We start from the raw sequence: 23986 nt of genomic DNA on the forward strand, positions 1-23986 counted from the left end.
AGGCTTAAAATAAAGGGGTGGGGGCGTTAAATAGTAGAAAGCAATGCTCAGGACTAGGACGAAACCATATTTTCCCGAGACCAGGAAAAAAAAACCCCAAACATCTCAAATGCGTGATTCGTTGAGGAGAGAAAATGCCGCCTCTGGGCTCTGTTTTCCTTGCGTTGCTCCAACACTTTTACGGGCCATCCAAAACAGCGCGTTGGTTCTCCGCGCTGCTTGGAACAGGCGGCCCTCCCGCCCGGCAGCCTCCATTACGCGCTCTAGTCTACGTCGCCTTGACGCCTTTGCAGAGCAGCGCCATCGAGACGCGCCCCTCCTTCCGTTGGGCAGTTGCTCCCGTTGCCACAGCAACCAGGCCCGACTGAAAATAAACCCCAGCGCCGCTCACAAAATACAAGCCCCGCTGCGTCGCGGACGGGGGGTGGGGGGGGGGGTGGGGAGAGAGAGATTTAATGTACACGCAAAAGGAAATCCTGCCCTTTCCGCCTGCCGTTGGCCAATCAAGACGCACCAGAGGCTGGAGCGGTTAAGGCGTTTAAATCGCCAAGGGCTGCCTTTGAGGGGCTGTACAAGTTGGGCTGGTTTGGTGGGAACAGGCTGTAGAAAGACGTTTGCCCGCCCGCCGCTGTACGGGATATGGACAGCGCTGAGGAAAAAGGTGGGCGGGGTGTTTCTGAGGGAGGAGGCTCATCCCCCCCCCCTCCTGAGGGTCTCCATTTTCTAATTATGTTCCATTTTGTTGCCAATGGGGTGTGTGGAGGGGGTGAATTTCTGGTGTAAAACAGCACGCTTTAAACGTCCTGAGGTATTTTAAAGACTAGTAAACGATAATCCAGTAAGCGATAATCCACTTTGATGGAGTAGGCTGTGGTATGAGGGGGAAAACTTCTCTGACTTTTGATTGCCATAGCCGCCCCCCCCCCCCCGCCCATTTAATTTTTGCTGTCTTAGGCTAATACGGCTCCCCGACTGAAAAAGTTTAGCTTTGGATCCTGGGCGAGCGATGTTAAGGGAGCCCTGTAGGCTATGATTCTGCCGCACATCTTACCACCAGAGCTTTCTTACTTAATAATAATAATAACAACATTTGATTTATATACCGTCCTTCAGGGCAACGCAATGCCCACTCAGAGTGGGTACCCAGAACTTAACATTCAATTTATATACTGCCCTTCAGAATGGCTTAACACCCACTCAGAGCAGTTTACAAAGTATGCCATTATCCCCACAACAAAACACCCTGTGAGGTGGGTGGGGCTGAGAGAGCTCTAGAAGAGCTGTGACTAGCCCAAGGTCACCCAGCTGGCTTCAAGCGGAGGAGTGGGGAATCAAACCCTGCTCTCCAGATTAGAGTCTGGAGCTCTTAACCACTACACTAAATTTAAAGCAATAATTACAGTAAATATTTCGATTCCTGCTTTTCTTGATTCATAGAACTCATCTGCACTTTTGCATTTGGTGTGTGGGAAGTTTTGGTAGGGTGATGCAGACGATCTCTCAAATTAATACCAAACCAATTGAATTCTGCAGCCGTCCAAGTGTTTGTCTGTGTGTGGGACTGATGGTTTTGCCTTGTGGCCTGATAATATTTCCCCACAATTAATCCCCACTTTAAATAGTGGGGGTTACTTCCAAGTAAGTGTGCCTGGTACTGCAGTCCTCCATAACAGTATTTCAATAACTGTGTATGTTATCAAACCCTCTGTTTTCTTAACAGTTTTTAAAGTAAAGTTGAATTCCCCCCCATACATATTTCCTCTGAAGAGGGCAGCCATTGTGCATAAAAGCCAATTTTGTGTTTGTTTGTTTGTTGCACTTACTAGTTGGTCTGCTTTGCGTTTTGGTGCAGACTGAAACATTGATATTTGTCCTATGTAGAACAAGGTTCTGAAGATCTGATACCCTGAATTAGAATTTCTTTATTGTTTTGAGATTCCTGTAGGAGGAATTAGCAATGTGTACAATGTGTTTGGTGTACATAGGTAACAGTATAGGTCTATGAAGCTGTTTAGTTATGTATTCAAGGCCACTGGGTTGAATGAACAGTAATAGAAAAGATATTCCCTTTCTACAAATATATGGGCTTTTCTAGTAAAAGGCAGCATTGAGTTTGCAACCAAAACGTGCTTATTGAGTTATGCCCAAAATGCAACATTTGTACATCTGGTAAACTTGAACATGATCAGCACATAAAAGATTTGGGGAGTAGGAAGAGGTTAAACTACTGAAGGAGTAGCAGGTTAAACTACTGAAGGAATAGGTTAAACTACTGAAGGAGTACGACTCAAGAACAGTAAGACTACGGGCAGCTGGTTAACAATCCTGTTTCAAGGAATATCTTCATCAATTCTGGAGGAAGTTAATAGCCTTCCTCAAGGGAGTGAGTAGCACAAAAGCATAAAAGTTCTAAAACACAATATACAGGTGTTATAACAAGAGAATAACTTGTATAAATAGTCAGCAGTACAATCTGTATAATCGTGTTTTACCATGCGTACTTCTAAATCAATATAATTTGACTACTTCATAGAAGTTGAAAATATCTGTAACACACAATAATGGAAAAGAGTCCAGTAGCACCTTTAAGACTAACCAACTTTACTGTAGCATAAACTTTTGAGAATCACAGTTCTCCTCGTCAGATGCGTGACATCAGATGTGTGACGATCTTGCATCTGACAAAGAGAACTGTGATTCTCGAAAGCTTATGCTACAGTAAAGTTGGTTAGTCATAAAGGTGCTACTGGACTCTTTTCGATTTTGCTACTACAGACTAACACAGCTAACTCCTCTGGATCTAGGACACAGTAATGGGATTGTTAACTGGCTGCCCGTAGTCTTACTCTTCTTGAGTCTTACTGTTCTTGGTGTCAGACAGCTGTTTACTTGACTCTTGAGATACCAGTTAAGGTTTCTGCATAGCAGTTTTACACATAGCAGAGGTCTCTATAGACTTTTTAGCTTGTGAAAGCTTTTCACAGCTCATTTGTCAGTGTTACCCATAGAGTCAATCAAGAGTTAGTTTAACAGGCTATGCATGGTGCTTTAGTTTCTTTTTCTTACATACTTCACACTAGTCCTTTGTTTCAGTTTTACTCTACGTTACTAGCAGCAGGATCTTGGGGTGTGTGTGTGAGAGAGAGAGAAAGTGCACAGGGAGTGGACTAGGTGCTATGGTAACATATCTCTGGGATGCACCAGTGGACTGCTTGGTGGTGCTGTGCCCCAGCCAGGTACAGTCGTGGCACTGCCTTGCAGCAATGCTGGCTCAAGCTGCTGCACCAGTGGGGAAAGGGGCAGATCCAGAGTGTGGCAAAAGTTACTCAGCTTCCTAAGTGTCCCCAGCCTGGAAAAAAAACCCACTCCAAACTAGTGAAAAGGTGAACTATCAAAACGCACAGCGTAGCCCATACAAAGGAGAAGGCCAACCTCCTCTCCCCACACACACAGGCGTGACCCTATCCCAAAGCCCTGGTGGAGTACATAGGGTTGGCAGGTGTCCAGTTTTTACCCAGACAATCCAGGATTTTGTTGGATTGCCTGGGAAAACATCAAAGAAAATATCAGACATATAAATGTACAGTATTTTTGCATAGGGGAGGAGGAACGGCCAAGGCAAGCAAGATGAACTTGCCTCCCCACCTCCTCCCATCTCCCCCCTGTATTCAGCAGCCTACTGGAGGGCAGTGGGGGCCCTCCTTGCCAAGAAGGAGAGGAGAGTGGGGCTTGGGCTTTGCCTCACTTTCCTACGCCCGTCTCCCCTCCAGGCCAGTGAGTGGGAAGGAAGAAAAGCTTCTCCTCGTCTCTTTCCTGTCCTAGCAGAGCCTGGGAAGGAAGAAAGGCAGGTGACACGATGATGTCACTTCCAGAAGTGACATCTTTGCACTGAGACCAGGAGCACACGTATGCAGATCTTTCTGTCTGTGAGTACCAAGGGGCCCCCCCTCTCCCCGTATCTAATATTTTGCCAGAAACCATCTAGCAACCCTAGGAGTGCAGGATGGCGACTGCAGCCACAAGCGCTCACCGTCCTCCCCTCAAGGTTTTCATGTTGGCCCCTAAATGCTATTTTTTCCAACAAGAACAGCAAATCACACTGGTGCATCAAGGGATACAGGCTTGACTTTGAAGAAATAAGCCTGCCAATGTATTTACTTACCAGAGTACAGAAAGATAACTGTAGTCCTTGAGGAATGGCAGTGTTGCCCAGAAAACAAAATAGATTTCTGTTGTTATTAGTGCCGACCAAAAAGCCCTTGGTAGATGGTTCTGTATCCTTCAATGTGCAAGCAGATTCTGTACTTCTGTACATTTCACCTTTTTATGTTAACAGAATGGGTCGAAGTAGCCAACGATCTTCTGTCAAGATGTAACATAGACCTGCATATTACTAGCCTCTTTGACTGCGGTGCCAAAGTGTTTATTTCTCTTTATGAATCAATACTGGGAGAGAAAGTTCCAGGTAAGCCTGCTTGCATCCTGCAAAGACTTGTGCATCTAGGGAATTATATGACATATTCCAGAGGGATAGTTGTGTTCTGTGGCACCTTCAGAGACCAATAGAGTAATAGTGCCATAAGATTCAGTGAGCTCTAGTCTATGAAAGCTTCTTCCATTATAGACCTGTTTGCTTTGAAGGTGCAATAAGACTCCTTTTCATATAGTAATGTAAGGATTACCGTTGGGCATAATGTGCAACATAATTCTAATTTCAAGGACTTTTTATAACATCCTAAATAATATCTGTTTTAAAAGCCCAATTCTTTTACCCATAACTAAATGCAAATAATGTTGCCAGAACTTAAAATAAGTCTTAAACTCTAACCAGCTTTGAAATAGCTCATGCTTTTAGAATTCACAAAGCCACTCTCAAGTAGCACTGTATTCAACGCAGTAATTCTTTTTAATTTTTTAGGCGTTTGTTTAACTTTTTCCCCCATCTGGGGATTCAGAACAGCATACATACCAAATGCAAAAATACTTCTTAAAACATATACTTTAACGTTTCATCATGTTGAACAAGTGCTGGTTGCAGTGGTTTGGCTCATTCAGGGTCACAGATGACAAGCCCCAGGCCCAAGAGGCCTTTGGCTATGCTCAAACTAATTACCTGTAACTGATTGATAGATTGATTAAATTTGTTTCTCTGGAGTACTGTCTTTATGTCCTAATTGACTGCTGGTTTCTTGGGGTCATTCAGTTATAATGTTGCATACTTGGTGGGCAGTAGTGAATTAAAGATTTAGAACTGCTGGTCTCTCCAACTTTACATTGGACCTTAGTTAATTTAATCTGTTATCAGAATTATTCTGCACATATGCAGCTGTTTTGCTGAGAGAAGGAGAAAATTGTAAAAAAAAAAAATTAAAAATTCTCTGTTTGTGGAAGCATGTTCATGGTACCACTGGTCTGATATATTTATTTTTAGATTTTCAACCGTGCTATTCCATAAAACAGTCAAAACATCCAAAATACAATGAATACTTCAATTTTGATTTTAAAAATCAACCTCCCAAGATGGTTGTTGTGGGTTTTCTGGGCTGTATTGCCGTGGTCTTGGCATTGTAGTTCCTGACGTTTCGCCAGCAGCTGTGGCTGGCATCTTCAGAGGTGTAGCACCAAAAGACAGAGATCTCTCAGTGTCACAGTGTGGAAAAGATGTAGGCAGGTCATTTGTATCTACTCAGGAGGGGTGGGGTTGAGCTGAGTCATCCTGTAAGAGTTTCCCAGGGTGTGGAATGCTAATGGAGGGAGGCTTCACTGTATCCTGAGGAGGTTCTTTTGCATATGGATTGGTGCTTGATGTGCTAATCTTCTCTGCAGGGCTATTGTCGAGTATAGAGTGTTTTGTTAGCCTGGTGTTTTTCAGAACTGGAAACCATGCTCTGTTCATTCTTAAGGTTTCTTCTTTCCTGTTGAAGTTTTGCTTATGCTTGTGAATTTCAATGGCTTCCCTGTGCAGTCTGACAAAGTAGTTGGAAGTGTTGTCCAGTATTTTGGTGTCCTGGAATAAGATACTGTGCCCTGTTTGAGTTAGGCTATGTTCAGCCACTGCTGATTTTTCAGGTTGTCCAAGTCTGCAGTGTCTTTCATGTTCTTTTATTCTTGTCTGGATGCTACGCTTTGTGGTCCCGATGTAAACTTGTCCACAGCTGCAGGGTATACGGTATACTCCTGCAGAGGTGAGGGGGGTCTCTACTGTCTTTATACCGTATACCCTGCATATACCGTATACCCTGCAGCTGTGGACAAGTTTACATCGGGACCACAAAGCGTAGCATCCAGACAAGAATAAAAGAACATGAAAGACACAGCAGACTTGGACAACCTGAAAAATCAGCAGTGGCTGAACATAGCCTAACTCAAACAGGGCACAGTATCTTATTCCAGGACACCAAAATACTGGACAACACTTCCAACTACTTTGTCAGACAGAATAGAATAAGATATGGGTTGGAAAGCTGTTGGAAGTCTGAGAAAAAGGGAGGGAGGGAAAGGGTGGGGGAAAATTGATATTTAGGACATAAATAAAAATGTTATTTGTAGTATGTACTCACCTAATAAAAAACTTTAAAAAAAAACCAAAGGTCCTAGTTCAAAGGTCTAATAAAAAAAAATATTTTCATGACTCTTCCCAAATGGCTAATAAAACTGATCTTTGGAAGAAAATCATAGATGGGAGATGCCACCAGAAAGATCTTGTGTCAGATTCAAGAGTGCCTTACTGTCCACAGAGAAATCTTCTGTTTATGGAATGTGTCTTTTTTTAGCTGAAGAGAAGTTGAATTAATCTTTTCACAAATGAAAGATTTCTCTGTAAGCATAAAGGCAACTTAAGATCTAATCACTTATTTCTAGTATCAGTCAGTATTTTGCTGATGGTGGCATCCAAAGAAGGTCCTCAGTCCTAAATCTGAGCACCTAAGGTGGAGACTTGGGCCGCTTTCACATGCCCAAAGCCTCCAGAAGATCGCGTGAAACTCACAGCACGAAGCGTCTTCCTAGCGTGATTTCCCGGCACGATCCCGTTTAATGGCATGATTTCTGACGTCATCGCGCCATTAAAGGGGATCGTGCCATGAGTTTCACGCAATCTTCCAGATGCTAACGGGTGTGTGTGAAAACAACCTTGTACTGCTTGAAGCTGAGTTTTTAGTGTATGTTTGCATATATTGCCTAAAGTAATAATTTGGTGTTCTCATATATCAGTCCACTGCTATTTATGCCTCTCCATGGAGATTTATGTGAAAAGATTTTTGCAGTTTTGTTCTTGGATATTGTAATAACTTGGTATTTTGGGGGGTTTAAGCTGTGTAAAGCATAGAGCAAAGACAGTATAATGCAATTCCATTCTTTTATAGATTTAATAGCTCTACCTAGATGCCAAGAAGATGATGCTCATAATCTGCAGGCAATCATAGATTCTTTGGCACTGGACTACTTGCAAGTCAGTCTATCACATATAACTGGTGGGTACCCAGAACTTAACATTCAATTTATATACTGCCCTTCAGAATGACTTAACACCCACTCAGAGCAGTTTACAAAGTATGTCATTATTCCCACAACAACAAACGCCCTGTGAGGTGGGTGGGGCTGAGAGAGCTCCTAGAAGCTGTGACTGACCCAAGGTCACCCAGCTGGCTTCAAGTGGAAGAGTTGGGAATCAAACCCGGTTCTCCAGATTGGAGTCCCACTGCTCTTAACCACTACACTAAACTGGCTCTGTGTGGTTGTACCACCTTCCCCAGCCCAGTGTGTGCCTATGTCTTTTCCTTCTTTGCCAAGATACTAACAAAGCTTTCTGTTAAGGTGAGAACATTGTGAAAGGAGATAGGGAGTCTATTAGAAACCTCCTGGAAATATTTGATGGCTTGCTTGAGTACCTTACAGAAGAAATCATCGAGACTACTTCTCAGGATGGCACCGAGTGGAAAAATACGGCAAGTGGTACGTGCTGTAGAAATGCAGTGCGTTGGATCCAATGACTCCCTTTTGTTAAGCCAAGAGACCTCTTTGGAGAGAGACACTTCTCACTTTGTGGAAGGAAATCATTGGATCCAAGCCAGTATTCTATTTTTATTTTGAATGAGTGTATATCTCTTTTCTGCACCTAGGAGTGGAGATGAGGAATACTGTTGAAAAGGAAAGTACATCAAGTCCCTTATTTAGTCACCAGTGGCTGCAGAAGTGGTGAGGATTTGCACTGGTTCCAGCGTACAGTTGGAGGGGGAAAGTAGAATTGTATGTTACAAAGAGCTGTGGCTTCTTCTAAAAACAGCAGTCCTCATTCATTGTCTTCGCTCACCTCCTATACATTTTAGTTCCATTTACTCTGTGTAGTTGTTGGTTTCAATTTCTATTCCGCCCTTCCCACACCATCAGGCTCAGGGTGGATTACATTCCATAAAACCATTACAATAAAACTTGCATTTAATGGTTTAAAACAACAGTACCAAACAGTACAATATAAATACTTTAAAAGGTACCAAGAAAGCAGCGCAGAAATAATCAATCTGTCACCCAACCATCACTTTAAATGTTACTTACAAAGTTAGATGGTGGATGCCTTTATTATTTTTAAAAAAATATTTTTTATTATTTTTCACGAATACATAAAACAAACATGAGACAGTTATCATTATGCTTGCCTGTATCCATTATCTAGTTCTTCACCTGGTGGAGAACCAGGGCCGATTCCAGACGACTAACCTGAAGGCGCTGCATGCCGCCATGTTCCGGATCGTGACGGGGAAAACGCGATATTTCGCGTTTTCCCCGTCGCGATCCGGAACATGGCGGCATGCAGCGCCTTCAGGTTAGTCGTCTGGAATTGGTCCTAGTGAAGAACTAGATGGTGGATGCCTCTAGTAGGGAGGGACCTGTTCTCCCCTATTCGCCCGGTGGGGGCCCAGCTCAGCCTCAACCATATGCCTGGTGGAACAGCTCCATCTTACAGGCCCGGTGGATGATGTAGTGATGTCATAAATAATATGAATTTCCCCAGTGATGCGGTGCAAAGAAACACACAGCATCATGTCATCAAAAGCGGGGCAAATTGAATTAAATGTGATGCAAAATAGGGATGGCGCTTGACAGTCTTTTGTTCTTTGTGATGTGTCCTTCTGTCCTCAACAGGGGCTTTGGGAAGAGAATTCTTTGGAGCCCCTAGAATGGCCTGAGGGTGCCCGACCAATACTGTTGTATTGTTAAAGCTGAGCAGCAGTTAGCCTGGTCACCACCTGACTGTCAGATTGTTTGGGAGTTGTGTTGAATTTTTTGAACGAGGAGCGCAATCTAAGCTTAAGGAAGATGTGAACTAGCCCCCAGAAATGCCTCTGTGCACGTTCTTCTGATTGCATAATGCTGTGATAGAAACTGAACAAGAAGGCCTGTGCTTCACTCTGCGCTTTTTTTAGTATTTAAAAGAGAACATGATTCTTAATGCATGTGATATTCTTCATTATCACTTACTTAAAAATGACCTTTCTCCCAGGAAACTGGGACCCAAGGCTTGGATAACAACGATAATACCAATGCAACATAAAAACATCAAAAATAATCTTTTACATAGCTGGCAGTTTCCCTTATTAGTAATTATCATCACAGCCCATATGTATAAGAACTCTCTTTAAGTAAGGCTATTATGGTAAGAATAGTTTGTGAATGCAGCCTTTATCCTTTTGGTTGACTTTTATGTTGAATATCTTTTCATAAGAGTATAGACATGGTACTAGTAAGACATGTGGAAATGTGAGTCTTGCAAATGACTGGCATTCATTTTTTTAGAAAATCGAACAGGGCTTACATAAATGGAATACAAAGACGCACCTATACAACAAAGCAATTAAACAAAGCTGAATCCCGTCAGATGCTTGCTGTGATGGACAGGAGGCAGTTCTGCCCCTGAAAGGAAGAAAAAGCCGCTCAGCTGTTTCATCCCTGAAGTTATGGGAGGGCTTTCCCAGCATCCAATCACCTTTCAGAGTAGGGATGGAAACTGCTCCTGTGTTTCCCTAGGAAACACAGGAGCAGTTAATAGGTGCCTGCCATCAACAAAACAGCAAACAGTATCGAGGGTAGCTCTTTCTTAGGTTTGCCAGGCCTCTGGCGGGGGTAGAGAATCCCCGCTCCCACCCTCTGCCCCTCTCCACCACCACTCGCTTGCTCAGTGGGGGGAACAGACCTCTTGGGGCATGCTTCTGGTGCACTGCAACGATATCGCTTCTGGGAGTGACATCACTGAGCAGACTGCAGGAGTGCTCTCTTAGTGCCGGTCTGATTTGGACTTGAAGTGCGGGATCACTCCCATGGCTTGCGTGATGACGTCACTCCTGGAAATGATGCTACTTTGCTGCCCCAGGAGCACACGTGCGCAAAGACCTTCAAGAAGTTTGTGCTAGGTTCTTCAACCCTCCCTCTAGGAGAGGGGCGGGGGGAGAGTCTATTCGGCCTGGTAGGGAGGCAAAATTATTTAGCTGTGCCTCTGAGAGAGGACAGAGTACCCAATCATGAGGCCTGTCCCTGATAATGAACACACTTGGTACCATTTAGTCTGACTCTTGAAAAAGGGCTGGCTGGTGTGGGTGGAATCCTGTGTGTAAGAGAATCCAACCTGAGAGTTAGGCAGTAAAAGTCTGTTTCGAAGCACAAGCATTAAAAGGAATTTAAATCACCACTTGAAGCCATAACTAGCTTTCTGTGACTGTCTGGAGACCTGGGCTGCTGTTCTGTTCTTTAAAAACAACCTGTACATAAATACATCTTCTTCGTTTTGTTGAACTTCCTGCTTTCTTCAGGCACAATACAAACATTACCTTCACAACAACAAACCCAAAGCCGTTATACTTGCTACTGGAAGAACATCTGGTAACTGATGGGAAGGTTCCCATTTCAAAACAAACCTAGTTCCCTATAATTATTGGAGACTGTGTGGATTCCCTTAGTTGGAAAAAAAGGCCTGCCACACTTGTCTAAGCAAAAACACTTTCTAAAGTGTTTATGGGTTTGAGCTATGGCAGGCCTTGGTGCTTCTGAAGTGGGGTCGTATGAGGAAGGGAGCTTCAAACAAGGCCAAACCTCTACAGATCTTGGAAGGATAGGTAAGACTATTTGGAAGAAGGAAATTCTTAAGTGATCCAGGATCCAGGCCCCTTAGGGTTTTATGACATCTTGAACTGTAGCACAAAGCAGTTCTAATGCAGCGAGAATATTCTTCGAAGAACAAATGTCAAGAGGGAAGGTTTACATTAAGGTCTACAACTTCCTTCTAGATTTCCAGACATTTCAGAAGTAGATTCAGTGGAACTGGTTTAGTGGACTGGGACTAAATCTAAAAAATCTGATAATTCATGGTATATCTAATTTTTGATAGTCTCCTTTTAACAGTACTGGTTCTAACTGGCCGTTGAGAACATTAATCTGCTGCTACATTTTAGCAGAAATGGTTTCCTTAAAATATACACTATTTCTTATGAAAAAGCAATATTAAAAATGTTAAGCAACAGCTGGCATTTATAAAGGAGTATTCCTCCAAAGGTGATCGGATTTGTTATGTGTAAAAGTTGGAAGGAGATGATACAAGGTGATCCTGAATTTGACTTCATAAGAATGCCAACACTCCTTATGTCAATGGCCCTTAGAATATATAAGCCACTTGTAATGTTTTGCCATATAAATAATTTTTGTGTTGTTTCGATTGGTTGATAATGAAGTTTTTGAATATTTGTTACTCTGCTGGCCTCTGAAGTAAAAGGGGGGGGGCTGGGTCGGTGAATGAAATGTGCTGTAATTGGATGGTAGCGGCATCCTGGCGGGTGGAGTGAACTACAGGTTTTAGTCTGAGTGCGGAGGAAAAGTTTTCAGTCTGAGTGTCTAGTGAGTCTGTGTGGAAAAGCCTGAGTGAATCTGTGTCTGTGTGGGTGGAGTGTCTGTTCTGTTAGTGAAGAAATAAGAGGGAAATAAGCCTTTGTGACTGAGTTGCTTTGTTTTTTCTAGCCTAAGTGGCAACTGTGTGGAAAATTAGTCTTTGTGATGGGGTCTGGGAATGAGCAAGTTTACCGACCTATTCTGAAACCAATACTGTTATCAATATTCTGCGACTGTTACACATATGTACTTACTAATAAATTCTATTTCTAGTTAAGCAAAATGCCTGTTTCTTCTGGAATATAGGATCCGTTTTTTTACCTCACAGGCACCCCTATGTGCCAACTATTCTGTCATACTACCAGGCCTTTTTTTCTGCCAGAATGTGCTGGAACGGTGTTCCGGAAGCTCTGCAAAGTAGTCATGTGTTCAGGTGGCTCTGACCAGCTTGCGAGGGAAAGGAGCTCTTTAACCCCCGCTCTTCAGCTGGTTGGGGGAAGTCTCCCCCACACTAGATGAAGAGCGGGGGGGGGGGGAGAACTTTCTGCTTGGCAAGCTGTGGGAAAGGAGCTCTTTAATGCCCGCTCTTCAGCTGGTCAGGGAAGCCCCAAAGGGGCTTTAAACTTCACCTGAGAGGAGAGGGATTTCCCCCTCCAAGCTGAACCCTCCCTCCCTCCCTCCCTCCCTCCCTTTCTTTCTTTCTTTCCCTTCCTCCATCCCTTCCTTTCTCTCTTTCTCTGGGGGGGGGCATGGTGGCAGCGCCATATGTGGTGACGCCACTTCCCGGAAGTGACATCACGCTATCTTGGGAGTGCGTGTGTGTATGTGGTGACAGGGGCACCAACTCCTCCCAGGAGTTGCCCCGGGTGAGAGTTCCCCAACCTTTTCCCCCCAGAAAGACAGCCCTGCCTACTACCATCTATAACTAAGCCTTTTTATAATACCAGGCAAACTGATGAGATCTATGGTGCAAGACAGCCTTTGATGGCAGCAAAAATTATTTTGAAACACAAAGCAAGAAGCAGGCAGGCAGCATAATACAGGCCATTTTAGAGCCTTATAGCGAGGTGCTGTTAACAGGAGTTACAACATGCAAGTCACATAAAGGCAGTAAAATGTCACACTGCAGTTCTAGTACAATATGAAGAGAGCATTTTACAGGTGTTAATCATCATAGTGAGACGCTGGCAGGCATTTTGAGAACAAGAGTAATGTGGGGTATTTAATTTCTGTCTTTGTGACAGGCAGAGGTCGGTGTAGCTCATAATAATGACTGCTTATAAACAGGTGATCTTGGACAGACGGCTGAAGATAAAGCCCATAGCATTGGTCTGGAAGAAGCAGAAGGTGGCAGTGACATGCCCTTTTCCTCCCTGAAGAAGTTACCTTCTGTGATGGGGTAAGGTTGTAACTTTATTAGGAAATAAGCTCCCTTGAACTTATTTCAGATTAAACATGATTAGGATCAAGCTGATGCAACTTCCATAAGCAAACCTGTTTCCATAAATATAGTCAAATCACACAAAGTTCAGATGTTCTGAAATTTCACAACTGAAAAGTTAAGTGCTGCAAAAATCAAACCTGAGTCATTATGAAAATCTAGATCTAACAGCATTGTATATGATGAAGCAGTTAGAATATAATTTTTGAAGTGCAAATAAAGAAAAAAATAGCAGTATTTGACAATGAATTACTCTTTTTGACACTGCTGGTGCTCTTTAAGTGGTCAGATGGTGGATGTTCCGATCAGGAGCAGACTTGGAGAAATAGATCTGCCTCATCTTGAAAGATTTTAACTTTTTAGCTGTGAATAGCATTTATGGTCTGAATGATCTTTCAAACTGCTTATGACGGTCAGAACTCAAAACTTTATGAAGTTATTACTTCATTTGTGGGAAGAAAACCTATATTTCTTAAACCTTATAAAGAGAATATTGCTACGACTTCCTCTTTGTAATGCAGAGGAGTTAGCCGTGTTAGTCTGTGGCAGCAAAATCAAAAAGAGTCCAGTAGCACCTTTAAGACTAACCAATTTTATTGTAGCATAAGCTTTCAAGAATCAAGTTCTCTTCGTCTGATGCATGATACAGAGACTGGTCAAATACTGTATTTGACCAGTCTCTGTACCATGCATCTGACGAAGAGAACTTGATTCTCGAAAGCTTATGCTATAATAAAATTGGTTAGTCTTAAAGGTGCTACTGGACTCTTTTTGTCTTTGTAATGCAACTCAGAAATGGGTATAATTACTTACTGTATATTTATGGATTGAGAACATTATTATATGTATGGTTCCTTGCAGCTTACTCTCAAGTGAGTGTGCATAGGATTGCCCTGTAAATGTACTTGGGCTAAAAATATGGCAAAAATGCTTTTCTGTGGATAACATAGCTCGTAAAAATAAAAAAAAGTGATCCTTAGTTTTTTGGCTATGTTAGAACCACCACCTGGTGGCAAACTTGAGTAAACAAACTTACTCTGCTTCATTCTGTTTAGGTCATCTCAGTCATCAGACATTTTTATTCCATCAGGGGAGGTAGATGGTTCAGAATCTACAAGTGAGCTGATTAAGCTTGGTGACACAGCATACTTGTTTTCTTTGAGAAATGAAGGTAAGTAAAACTAGGAAAAGGAGCAGGCACATATGAGTGACATGAAGCGGCCACCTCGTAGAGACTGCTTGACATTGTTCTCCATGGTAGCTTTTTTTGTGTGGACAGCTACACCAATATGGCGGATGGCTGAAGCAAATTCTGTCTATACCACTGAAAAAATTGTTTTAATTCATTTATCGAAACAAGTGACTAATACCTGACATCGACAAATTTGGCAGACAATAAAAAAAATACTTTAAAATGTAAAACCTGAGATATATTGCCTACTTATGTTATACCAGACTCTTTTGTATGTATGTAGGGAAAGCCCTTGTCCAAGGCAATAGTTATATACAAACCAGAGGACTTTGTTGTTTCTACTAGTTAATTTAACAAAAGAGTGAATCTAGACGTCAAAGAATAGCATCGTTGACATTGGAGTAAGAAAGCCTAATCAATGTAGCTTTCATCACCTGCCTGAGCCTAGGAGGATTTGCTGTTTGCTGGCTTCCTTCCACGGACTGAACACTATGGCAGTTTTACTGAGAATCTTGTTCCTGCCACAGTTATTGTACAACTTTGACAGGAGGCTCTCTGGGAACAGCAGTAATCTATTTTGGCCTCCCTTCTGCAAGGAAACTATTTGAATTGTCAGTGTATGTTCCATTTTGTTGCCAATGGGGTGTGTGGAGGGGGTGAATTTCTGGTGTAAAACAGCACGCTTTAAACGTCCTGAGGTATTTTAAAGACTAGTAAACGATAATCCAGTAAGCGATAATCCACTTTGATGGAGTAGGCTGTGGTATGAGGGGGAAAACTTCTCTGACTTTTGATTGCCATAGCCGCCCCCCCCCCCCCCCCCGCCCATTTAATTTTTGCTGTCTTAGGCTAATACGGCTCCCCGACTGAAAAAGTTTAGCTTTGGATCCTGGGCGAGCGATGTTAAGGGAGCCCTGTAGGCTATGATTCTGCCGCACATCTTACCACCAGAGCTTTCTTACTTAATAATAATAATAACAACATTTGATTTATATACCGTCCTTCAGGGCAACGCAATGCCCACTCAGAGTGGGTACCCAGAACTTAACATTCAATTTATATACTGCCCTTCAGAATGGCTTAACACCCGCTCAGAGCAGTTTACAAAGTATGCCATTATTATCTCCACAATAAAACACCCTGTGAGGAGGGTGGGGCTGAGAGAGCTCCTAGAAGCTGTGACTAGCCCAAGGTCACCCAGCTGGCTTCAAATGGAGAAGTGGGGAATCAAACCTGGTTCTCCAGGTTAGAGTCCCACACTCTTAACCACTACACCAAACTGGCTCTATGTAGTTACTAAATAGTTACTATATACCTAATTTGTCATAGTTGCTTAATGTTGCTATCTTAAATGATCGAGTAGCTGTTACGGATTGTTTCTTCTCAACACAGAATTCTGATTAAATCCCATTAGAGAGATTAACAAGTCTTTCAGAACAGTTACATTCCACTAAATATGATACATGAATGACCAGTATGGATAAAATAACAAGTGATTGATTTAAACTTTTCCTGACATCTTCTCAGATACCAAGGGAAACATCCAACTATCAAATCTCACACACGCACCCTTTTTTAAAAAAAACTGTGTGGCAGCATGGTGAAAATAGCCAAATCTGCAGGCTGATTAACTGCACACAAACCTTATAACACAATTCGTTTGTTCTATCATTCTGTTCCAGAGAGAGCTCTCGGTTTAGTACAGTCTCAGGCATTCCATTCCATTGTGACAAGTAGTGAGTGAACCGGATGTTTAATTGAACATGTTTTCTGGACTCCACCATTAGACCTCTTCATTCTGTCCTGTAGTGACGTACTGCGTCCCATCATGGCACGGGCCAGCTTATTTGATCCATCCTTCCTACCTTAGAAGGCAAGGGCACTTCAGACGCACATCTAGTTGAGAATTTTCTCCAGATTATAATGACTGGAAGAGATCCAGGGTCTGCTTTAACTAACATCCGCTTTCTACTGTTGGTAACAGAATTTCCATTTCCCAAAGAATTACCAGCCTCAAAAGGGATCTCAGTGAAGGCTAATGAGCCCGAAGAGCCTGCAGTTTTTGCAGAACGGTCTAGTAGTCTCTCCAGCAGCAGAAGAGCACCTGTCACAGAAACCGAAGGTGAATATCCAGTCTCCTCTGAAGCATCTCTACAAATGGTCTCTTTTCAGCTTTCAGTTGTATTTTAGTAGGTAATATGGTTGTAATTAAGGAAAGATTTATATTCTATTTGCTTTTTATTTTTGTTTGGTGATCCTATGCAAGATGAGTATGATTTTGTTACCCGGTGTGAAGGAACAGACTCGCAAGCTCAGTTCCTTAGATTCCAAGAACTTGGAAAGGTCCTGCAGCCATCCTAGGTGACTGCCTAGCAACATTGGCCCTTTTCCTTACTCTTCCTGGGAGTGTGTACCAATTTTTTTCAGGGAACTAACCACTGCCACTAACAGTGAATGAGTATCACCTGCTAAATAGATTTGTGCATCTCTCTGTACCTGTGTTGCCACCTTGCCCTTTAAAGGCTCTGCTTATTTCTTGTGTTTCCACTTCAGTGCCTTAGGAATGGAGCGCTCACTGCCGCCTCTCCCCTTTACCACTTTATGGAAAGCAATAGGTGAATATTCAGTAGGTGTGATGTGTTTACAGATATCACTCTTCAAAGTTTCAAAATATAAGGCAGTTCAGTAAACAAAAAAGAGTACATATGGTCTGTACAAGGATCAAGCTGAGCAAAGATGTAAAGAAAAGGGAGAAACGTGCGGTCCTTTAAACCCAGGATCCCCAACGTGGTGCCCACTGACAACTTTCCAGATCCCCACCAAGTGTTTTCAAAAAGCGAGCGGGGCCAGGTGGTGCTTTTGCCTAGCAGGGCTTCTGATTGGAGATCTAATGAGCCACCACACCACAAGGATTTTCACTGCATGTCTGAAGATAAACTGTGTATAAGCAAGCATTTTAAACAATATCTTAATTTTTAAAGGCATCCTGTAAAGCAGAGTTGTGCCTGAAATGCTGAAGAGCTAATATTAGAGTTATGTATAACCCTACCCCCTAACATTTTGTGGTTGGCTCCACCTCCTGAAGCAGCCATTTCGTGGTTGCACCCATTCCCCTATATCAGAATTCGAAAGGTGCCACAGGATGAAAAAGTTTGGGGACACCTGCTTTTTGAAGTTGCAGCATCTAAAAGCTCTTCATTGGTTCTCAGCACTGGGACTTCTCCCCATTGTTCTTCAACACATAGTAAAAGTGGAGTCCGTAGGTAAATGTTCAGTCCGTTATAACTTGTGCCTATCCAGGGAAAATGACTAAAGAGAAAAGAGCTTCCTTCTTGTATTATGAGAACTGATAATCTTCCGTTGGGAGTCCATCCCCCTCTAGGTCAGTTTTGGTCGTCCTTCCCCCAAATGAAGGAAATAAAATCATGCTTACAAATTTTCTATTCTCTCTTCTCTAGGTTCTAGTATGGTATTAGATGGTAAGCTTTTTGTTCCATTTGGGCCAGGTCTGCATAACTAAGCATTGAAGTACTCTGCTTTGGGTTTGATGGATCACCCCGTCACCTATTCTATTTTTTCGTTTTTTGCTAGCTACAAACTAGTGGCCAGGCTCCAGTTCATAGCAGAGTGTAGTCCCAACTTTTGCAATTCTAGGGTAGAGGGCATTTCTCAGCACTATATTTCTGAGTATCTGTGTGTGTGTGCGTGTGCATGTGCTAATGCTTATCTAGTTAAATGTTCGTTTTCAAGCACTGGAGCAAATCCTGCATTCTCCATCAGTGGAGGACAATATCCTTGTATGCAGGGCTTTTTTTCTGGGAAAAGAGGTGGTGGAACTCAGTGGTGGAACTCAGGACTGCACGGTGATGTCACTTTGGGTCAGCTGGAACAAGGGGGGAGTTTTTTAAAGTTTAAATTGCCCTTGGTGAAAATGGTCACATGGCCGGTGGCCCCGTTCCCTGATCTCCAGACAGAGGGGAGTTTAGATTGCCCTCCGTGCCGCTCCAGCGGCACGGAGGGCAATCTAAACTCCCTTCTGTCTGGATATCGGGGTGGGGCCACCGGCCATGTGACCATTTTCAAGAGGTGCCAGAAATCCGTTCCACCGCATTCCCACTGGAAAGAAAAGCCCTGCTTGTATGAGTTATACCTCATCCTTGCTCCTTGGGCAAAGAATATGCATATTTTTTGCAAATGCTATGCGTGCGCATACACGCAGTCTAGCTCCACAGATGGACAAGCTTTCACAGCTCTCCCACCTCATTTAATAAAAAAGCAGTAGAAAATGCCAGCGTGACACAAATACCAGCAGCTGCCCCTTCCTGCTCCTGCTCATAGCAACAATGATGAAGGCAAAAAAGAAGCAGTCTCAGAGGAACGCCCCACAGCAGCAACCAGAGCTGAGGCACCACAAGAGGCACGGTGACAAGGACAGAGAGCAGACAGGTGGCCCTGTTGAGCTCTGAAGCACCCGTGGCAGACAGCCTACCAACAGAGCCACTTGCAGCTCGCCTGAGTTGGCACCACACATCCTGATGACTCCATAAAACCAGGAGGTCCCAGCAAGTACCGGTACTGAAAGGGTGCTTCCCACTATCTTCCTTAGTTGCAGGATGGGATCCCTAAGGCAACGGTATGGCAGTGGGTGGCCTCATCTGGCACTGAAGGGGGGCTCTTCCTTCCCAGTCATCTTCAGCAGGGCTTTGCTTTGTTCAGACTTCCATTATTACATTACTTAGAGGGAGAAGGACATTAAACAGGATCTGAAGGGGAAAGGCATGGAAAAGGTGACACCATAGGCACAGAGAGGAGAATTCTTCCTCTCCTCCTTCCTTATCGTCTCTCCTCCTCGCCCCCTTCCACCAAATGGAGAGGGAGGAGGGAAATCCAGATGCCACTGTCATTACTTGGAGAAGCCTGGCTCCTGTTCATTGCATCCCAGAACTGCTCACGCAGCCAGCCATCACAGCTCCTCTTCTAGGCCCGACGGACCATGAGACCGGCACTCAGCCTTATCCTTGGACTCCAGAGCTAGACACTGTCCTTTCTGGCCATTTGTAGGCACTCCGTTTTAACTGCTTCACATTCCATTGCTTCAGATAAGCAAGCTGGGAGTAGTCGAAAGAAGTACCACTTCTTCTGGCCCAGCCTCTGGTTACTCCAGCAGGAGAATTTTCTGCTCTTTTGGGGGTAGACCACTCTGGCTTAAGATCTGCAGGACAAGCCATTTGCCAACTGGCCTCAACTTCTCTCCTTACACCAATGGTCTGTCAGACTGTGGCTAAATAATATCCTTCCTACAGGTTCTCCTCTACAAGCAAACAAGAGTCCATTGTTTGAATAAGGAAACTTTACTGTAGAAATGACCCATTATAGTCCACTGTCCTGAATAAGAGATCCAGGATGGTACAAGAGCATTGTTACCAATGAAGAGCAAAGCATGAGGTACAAAGTAACAGTTCCCAGCTGAGCCAGCCTCCCCCCACAGTTCTCAAAACAACATCTTTCAGTCTTGGGAAGCTGGATTCTGTCAAGGCCAATCTGGGATGGAACGTTGTTAGACAAAACAATCTCGTTCGGTGAGAAGTCTGCTTGGGAACTTGTGCACCTGTGGGGAAAGCACTTAAACACTAGAAGCATTAGAAAATGGAGACAGTACAGCTCATATACCCACTGAACCTGACATTCTGCCCCCCTTAAAATAAATCCCCCCCAGGTTTATATGGATAGCGAGTATGAAAAGCTTTGGTTAATCTAGGAGCATGAACATGTACAGAATTCACCCACTCATCAAACCCAGAGTCAAAGTCCTTCCACCTGATGAGGTAAAACAACTGATTGCGTTTGATTTTAGAGTCCAGAATTTGTTGTACCTCATAGTGTATTTGATCATCTATCAATGTTGGAATGGGTGGAGCTTTGACGTGCCATTTATCATCTGTTGGAGCCTTCTTCAACAGGCTGACATGGAATGTATCATGTACATGGCTCAGGTTTTTGGGTAAATTTACAGCAACAGTCACTTTGTTGATCACTTTGCGCACTGTAAAAGGTCCGAGGAATTTTAAGGCTAGTTTGCGGCTGACTTGTGCTAGTTTTAGATTCTTGGTGGATATATAAACATGATCTCCAGGTTGCAAATCCCATTCAGCCGCACGGTGGCGATCGGCGTATTTTTTGTAATCCTGTTTGGCTTTCTCGAGGTGGTTTTTAATGAGAGTCCATTGTTGGGCTGCCTCCCCCCACCAGGAAGATACATCTGGCGAAGTCGGAGAAAAGGAAGGGGGAGCGTCCAGCGGAAAAGGGTTAAAGTGGGTCCCATACACAACTTTGAAAGGGGCTTCTCCTGTAGAGGCATGTACACTGTTGTTGTATGAAAACTCTGCTAGAGGGAGGAGATCCACCCAATTATCTTGTTGGAAGTTGATGTAGCAATGAAGGAATTGCTCTAAGATCTGATTAGTTTTTTCCAACTGCCCGTCGGTTTGTGGGTGGTGGCTTGAACTGATTCCTTGTTCAATGTTTAACATCTGTAAAAGCTCCCGCCAGAAGTTGGCAACGAATTGTCCGCCGCGATCCGAAATTACCTTGGACGGAAAAGAATGTAATTTTACAATGTGTTTTAAAAATAGATCTGCCAGTTTCCGAGCGGTGGGTATAGTGGTACATGGAATGAAGTGGGCTTGCTTGGAAAACAGATCCACTACCACTAAAATGCAGTTATGCCCCTTGGATATTGGTAAATCAGTGATGAAGTCCATGGATATCGTTTCCCACGGTTTGCTGGGCGTTTCCAAGGGTTGCAATAGACCCGGAGGTTTTCCCTTGCGGGTTTTGGCGCTGAGGCAAATGGGGCAGGAGGCGACGTATTGGGAAATGTCTCTGCGCATGCCCGGCCACCAGAACTGCCGTTGTATTAAATGTAGCGTTTTCAAGTACCCATAGTGTCCTGTGGTGGGGGCATCATGACACCGCTGTAAGACCTCTTTTCGTAGACTGTCGGGTACATAGAATCTATTTCCCGATAACCAATCCCCCTGCTGGGATTGTTTTAGCTTGGATTTGGGCACCTTATCCCCCTCCTTTTCCACCTCAGCCTTAAGTTTCGATTTCCATTCTTGGCCGTGCTGAAGGGGTTGGATTGCGCGGCTGCGTGTAGTTACCACGCCTCCCAATTGCGTAGGTGAGAAGACTGTATCTATAGTCTCCTCCCGTTTACTTCTATGTTGGGGCATGCGCGATAGGGCGTCTGCAAGAAAGTTGGTTTTGCCCGGGAGGTAGTTCAAAGTGAAATTGAATTTGGAGAAAAATTCCGCCCACCGTAATTGCTTGGCATTTAACCGGCGGGGACTTCGGAGGGCCTCTAAGTTTTTATGATCTGTCCAAACCTCGAAGGGGTGGCGTGCCCCTTCCAACCAATGCCGCCAGTTCGTAAGGGCCGCTTTCACTGCAAAGGCTTCCTTCTCCCACACATTCCAATTTCTTTCTGCCTCAGAAAACTTTCTTGATAGGAATGCACAAGGTCGAAGTGTCCCGTCCTCCCCCTTCATCAATAACACTCCTCCAATTGCAGTATCGCTGGCGTCGACCTGCACTATGAAGGGGTAATTTTCATCGGGGTGGCGGAGAATGGGTTCTGTTACAAATTGCAATTTTAAGCATTCAAAGGCTGTTTGGCAATCAGGTGTCCACAGCAATTTGGAGGAGGGTTTTTTCGCTTGGTCCCCTTTATCTTTGGTTTTTAACAGTTCTGTTAGGGGAAGCGTGATCTGTGCGAAATTTGCAATGAATTCCCTGTAAAAGTTGGCAAATCCCAAGAAAGACTGCAGTTCTCTACGGGTAGTGGGAGTTTGCCATTCTTGGATCGCTTGTATTTTGGTTGGATCCATTTTTAAACCCTGTCGGGATATACAGTAACCGAGGTAAGTGAGTTCAGTTTTATGGAATTCACATTTAGATAGCTTGATGGGCAACTTATTGCTCATTAGAGTGGCCAAAACCTTTTGAACCAGTTGAATGTGGTCCTCCTCTGAGTCTGAGTAGATTAACACATCATCAAGATACACCACCACTCCTTTATATAGAAACTCATCTAGTACTTCATTTATCATGGACATGAATACCGACGGGGCTCCCGTCAATCCAAAAGGCATAACTAAGTATTCATATTGTCCGAGGGGTGTATTAAACGCGGTTTTCCACTCATCTCCCTTTTTGATACGAACGTGGAAGTAAGCATCTTTTAAATCTAATTTTGTAAAGATCTTACCTTGCGCCACGACGTTGAGAAGGTCCCGGACAAGCGGGATGGGATAGGCATTGTTGGTCGACACAGCATTAAGTCCCCTAAAGTCCGTGCACAGTTGGAGTCCCCCGTCTTTTTTCTTCACAAAGAGTACCGGGGCTGCATGGGGACTATTGGCTGGACGGATGAACCCTCTTTGAAGATTAGTGTCAATGAATTTTCGGAGTTCTTCCCGTTCATGGAGACTCATAGGATAGAGTCGGCCTTTGGGTAGTGAGGCTCCTGGTAAGATCTCGACGGCGCAATCAGTTCGTCTGTGCGGGGGTAGAGTATCAGCTTCTTCCTCGGAGAAAGCCTTCAAATAGGGCCAGTAGTATTTGGGTATTTGATTTATTTCTTCTTGGGTGAGAAGAGCCTTTTCGGTGTGAGTTGGATCACTACCCCAATTCTGGTTCCAACGATGGCTTTTACAGTTGGTGTGGGTGAAGGCGATACTTCCTTCTGCCCAATTTATGTAGGGGTTGTGATCGCATAGCCACTTGCTGCCCAGAATTAACGGGTATTTGGCTGTTGTACTGATGACAAATGACCTTTTTTCCCAGTGTTGTCCCATGCCCGTCACCACTGGGACTGTTTCTGTAGTGACGGGGTTCATGTTGGTGCCATCCATTTGTTCGAAAATGATTGGGTTTTGTAATTCCCGGATTGGCAATACTAGTCCATTGACTAGGGCTGGGGCGATGATGTCTCTTGAACAGCCGGAGTCAATGAGGGCTTGTACACGGATGTGCATCTTTCTTTCGGGGTTTAGCAAAATCACTGGCATGAATAATATGGACCCATGCGGCCGGTCCCTGGTTGGGACCGGTCGGGGGTGGATCTGTTGTTTGGGCCCTTTTACGACAGATCCATTTCGTTTCCCGACTGGGGGCTTTCTGGATTCCCCTCTACGTTTGGGGTAGCGGGGTCGTATTCCATAAGTTCTTCTGCCTCCAATCCCCTGTCTGGGGCAGGTCGCTGGGAGATGCCGCAGCCTCTACCCGATCTGGGAGCTGGTGTTGGGCGTTGCAACGTGGGGAATGGAGCAGGGGTTGGACGCCGTAGTTGGAGCGGAGGTCTTTGTACAGGCCGATAAGGGCATTGTGCCGCAAAGTGGCCGGCTTGACCGCATTGCAAACACAAACCTTGTTGCCATCTAGCATCCCTCGCTCCGCGGGTAGCGTATCCAGCACCTCGT

At 44.1% G+C, this 23986-nt stretch overlaps 1 protein-coding gene across 1 annotated transcript in view; it reads left to right on the top strand.

Moving 5' to 3' along the window:
• Positions 1-559: 559 nt before the first annotated feature.
• The window catches only part of CEP95 (centrosomal protein 95), an 84662-nt gene continuing 61235 nt past the window's right edge, over positions 560-23986 (top strand). Inside the window, exons 1-7 of the mRNA XM_054977550.1 lie at positions 560-661; positions 4337-4465; positions 7365-7472; positions 7816-7953; positions 13159-13270; positions 14368-14483; positions 16489-16626. Of these exons, the coding sequence (XP_054833525.1) occupies positions 640-661; positions 4337-4465; positions 7365-7472; positions 7816-7953; positions 13159-13270; positions 14368-14483; positions 16489-16626 (763 nt within the window). The 5' untranslated portion in view covers positions 560-639. The remainder of the gene's footprint in view (positions 662-4336; positions 4466-7364; positions 7473-7815; positions 7954-13158; positions 13271-14367; positions 14484-16488; positions 16627-23986) is intronic.

Source organism: Eublepharis macularius, chromosome 4 (assembly GCF_028583425.1).
Source record: "Eublepharis macularius isolate TG4126 chromosome 4, MPM_Emac_v1.0, whole genome shotgun sequence".
Classification (NCBI taxonomy): Eukaryota; Metazoa; Chordata; class Lepidosauria; order Squamata; family Eublepharidae; genus Eublepharis; species Eublepharis macularius.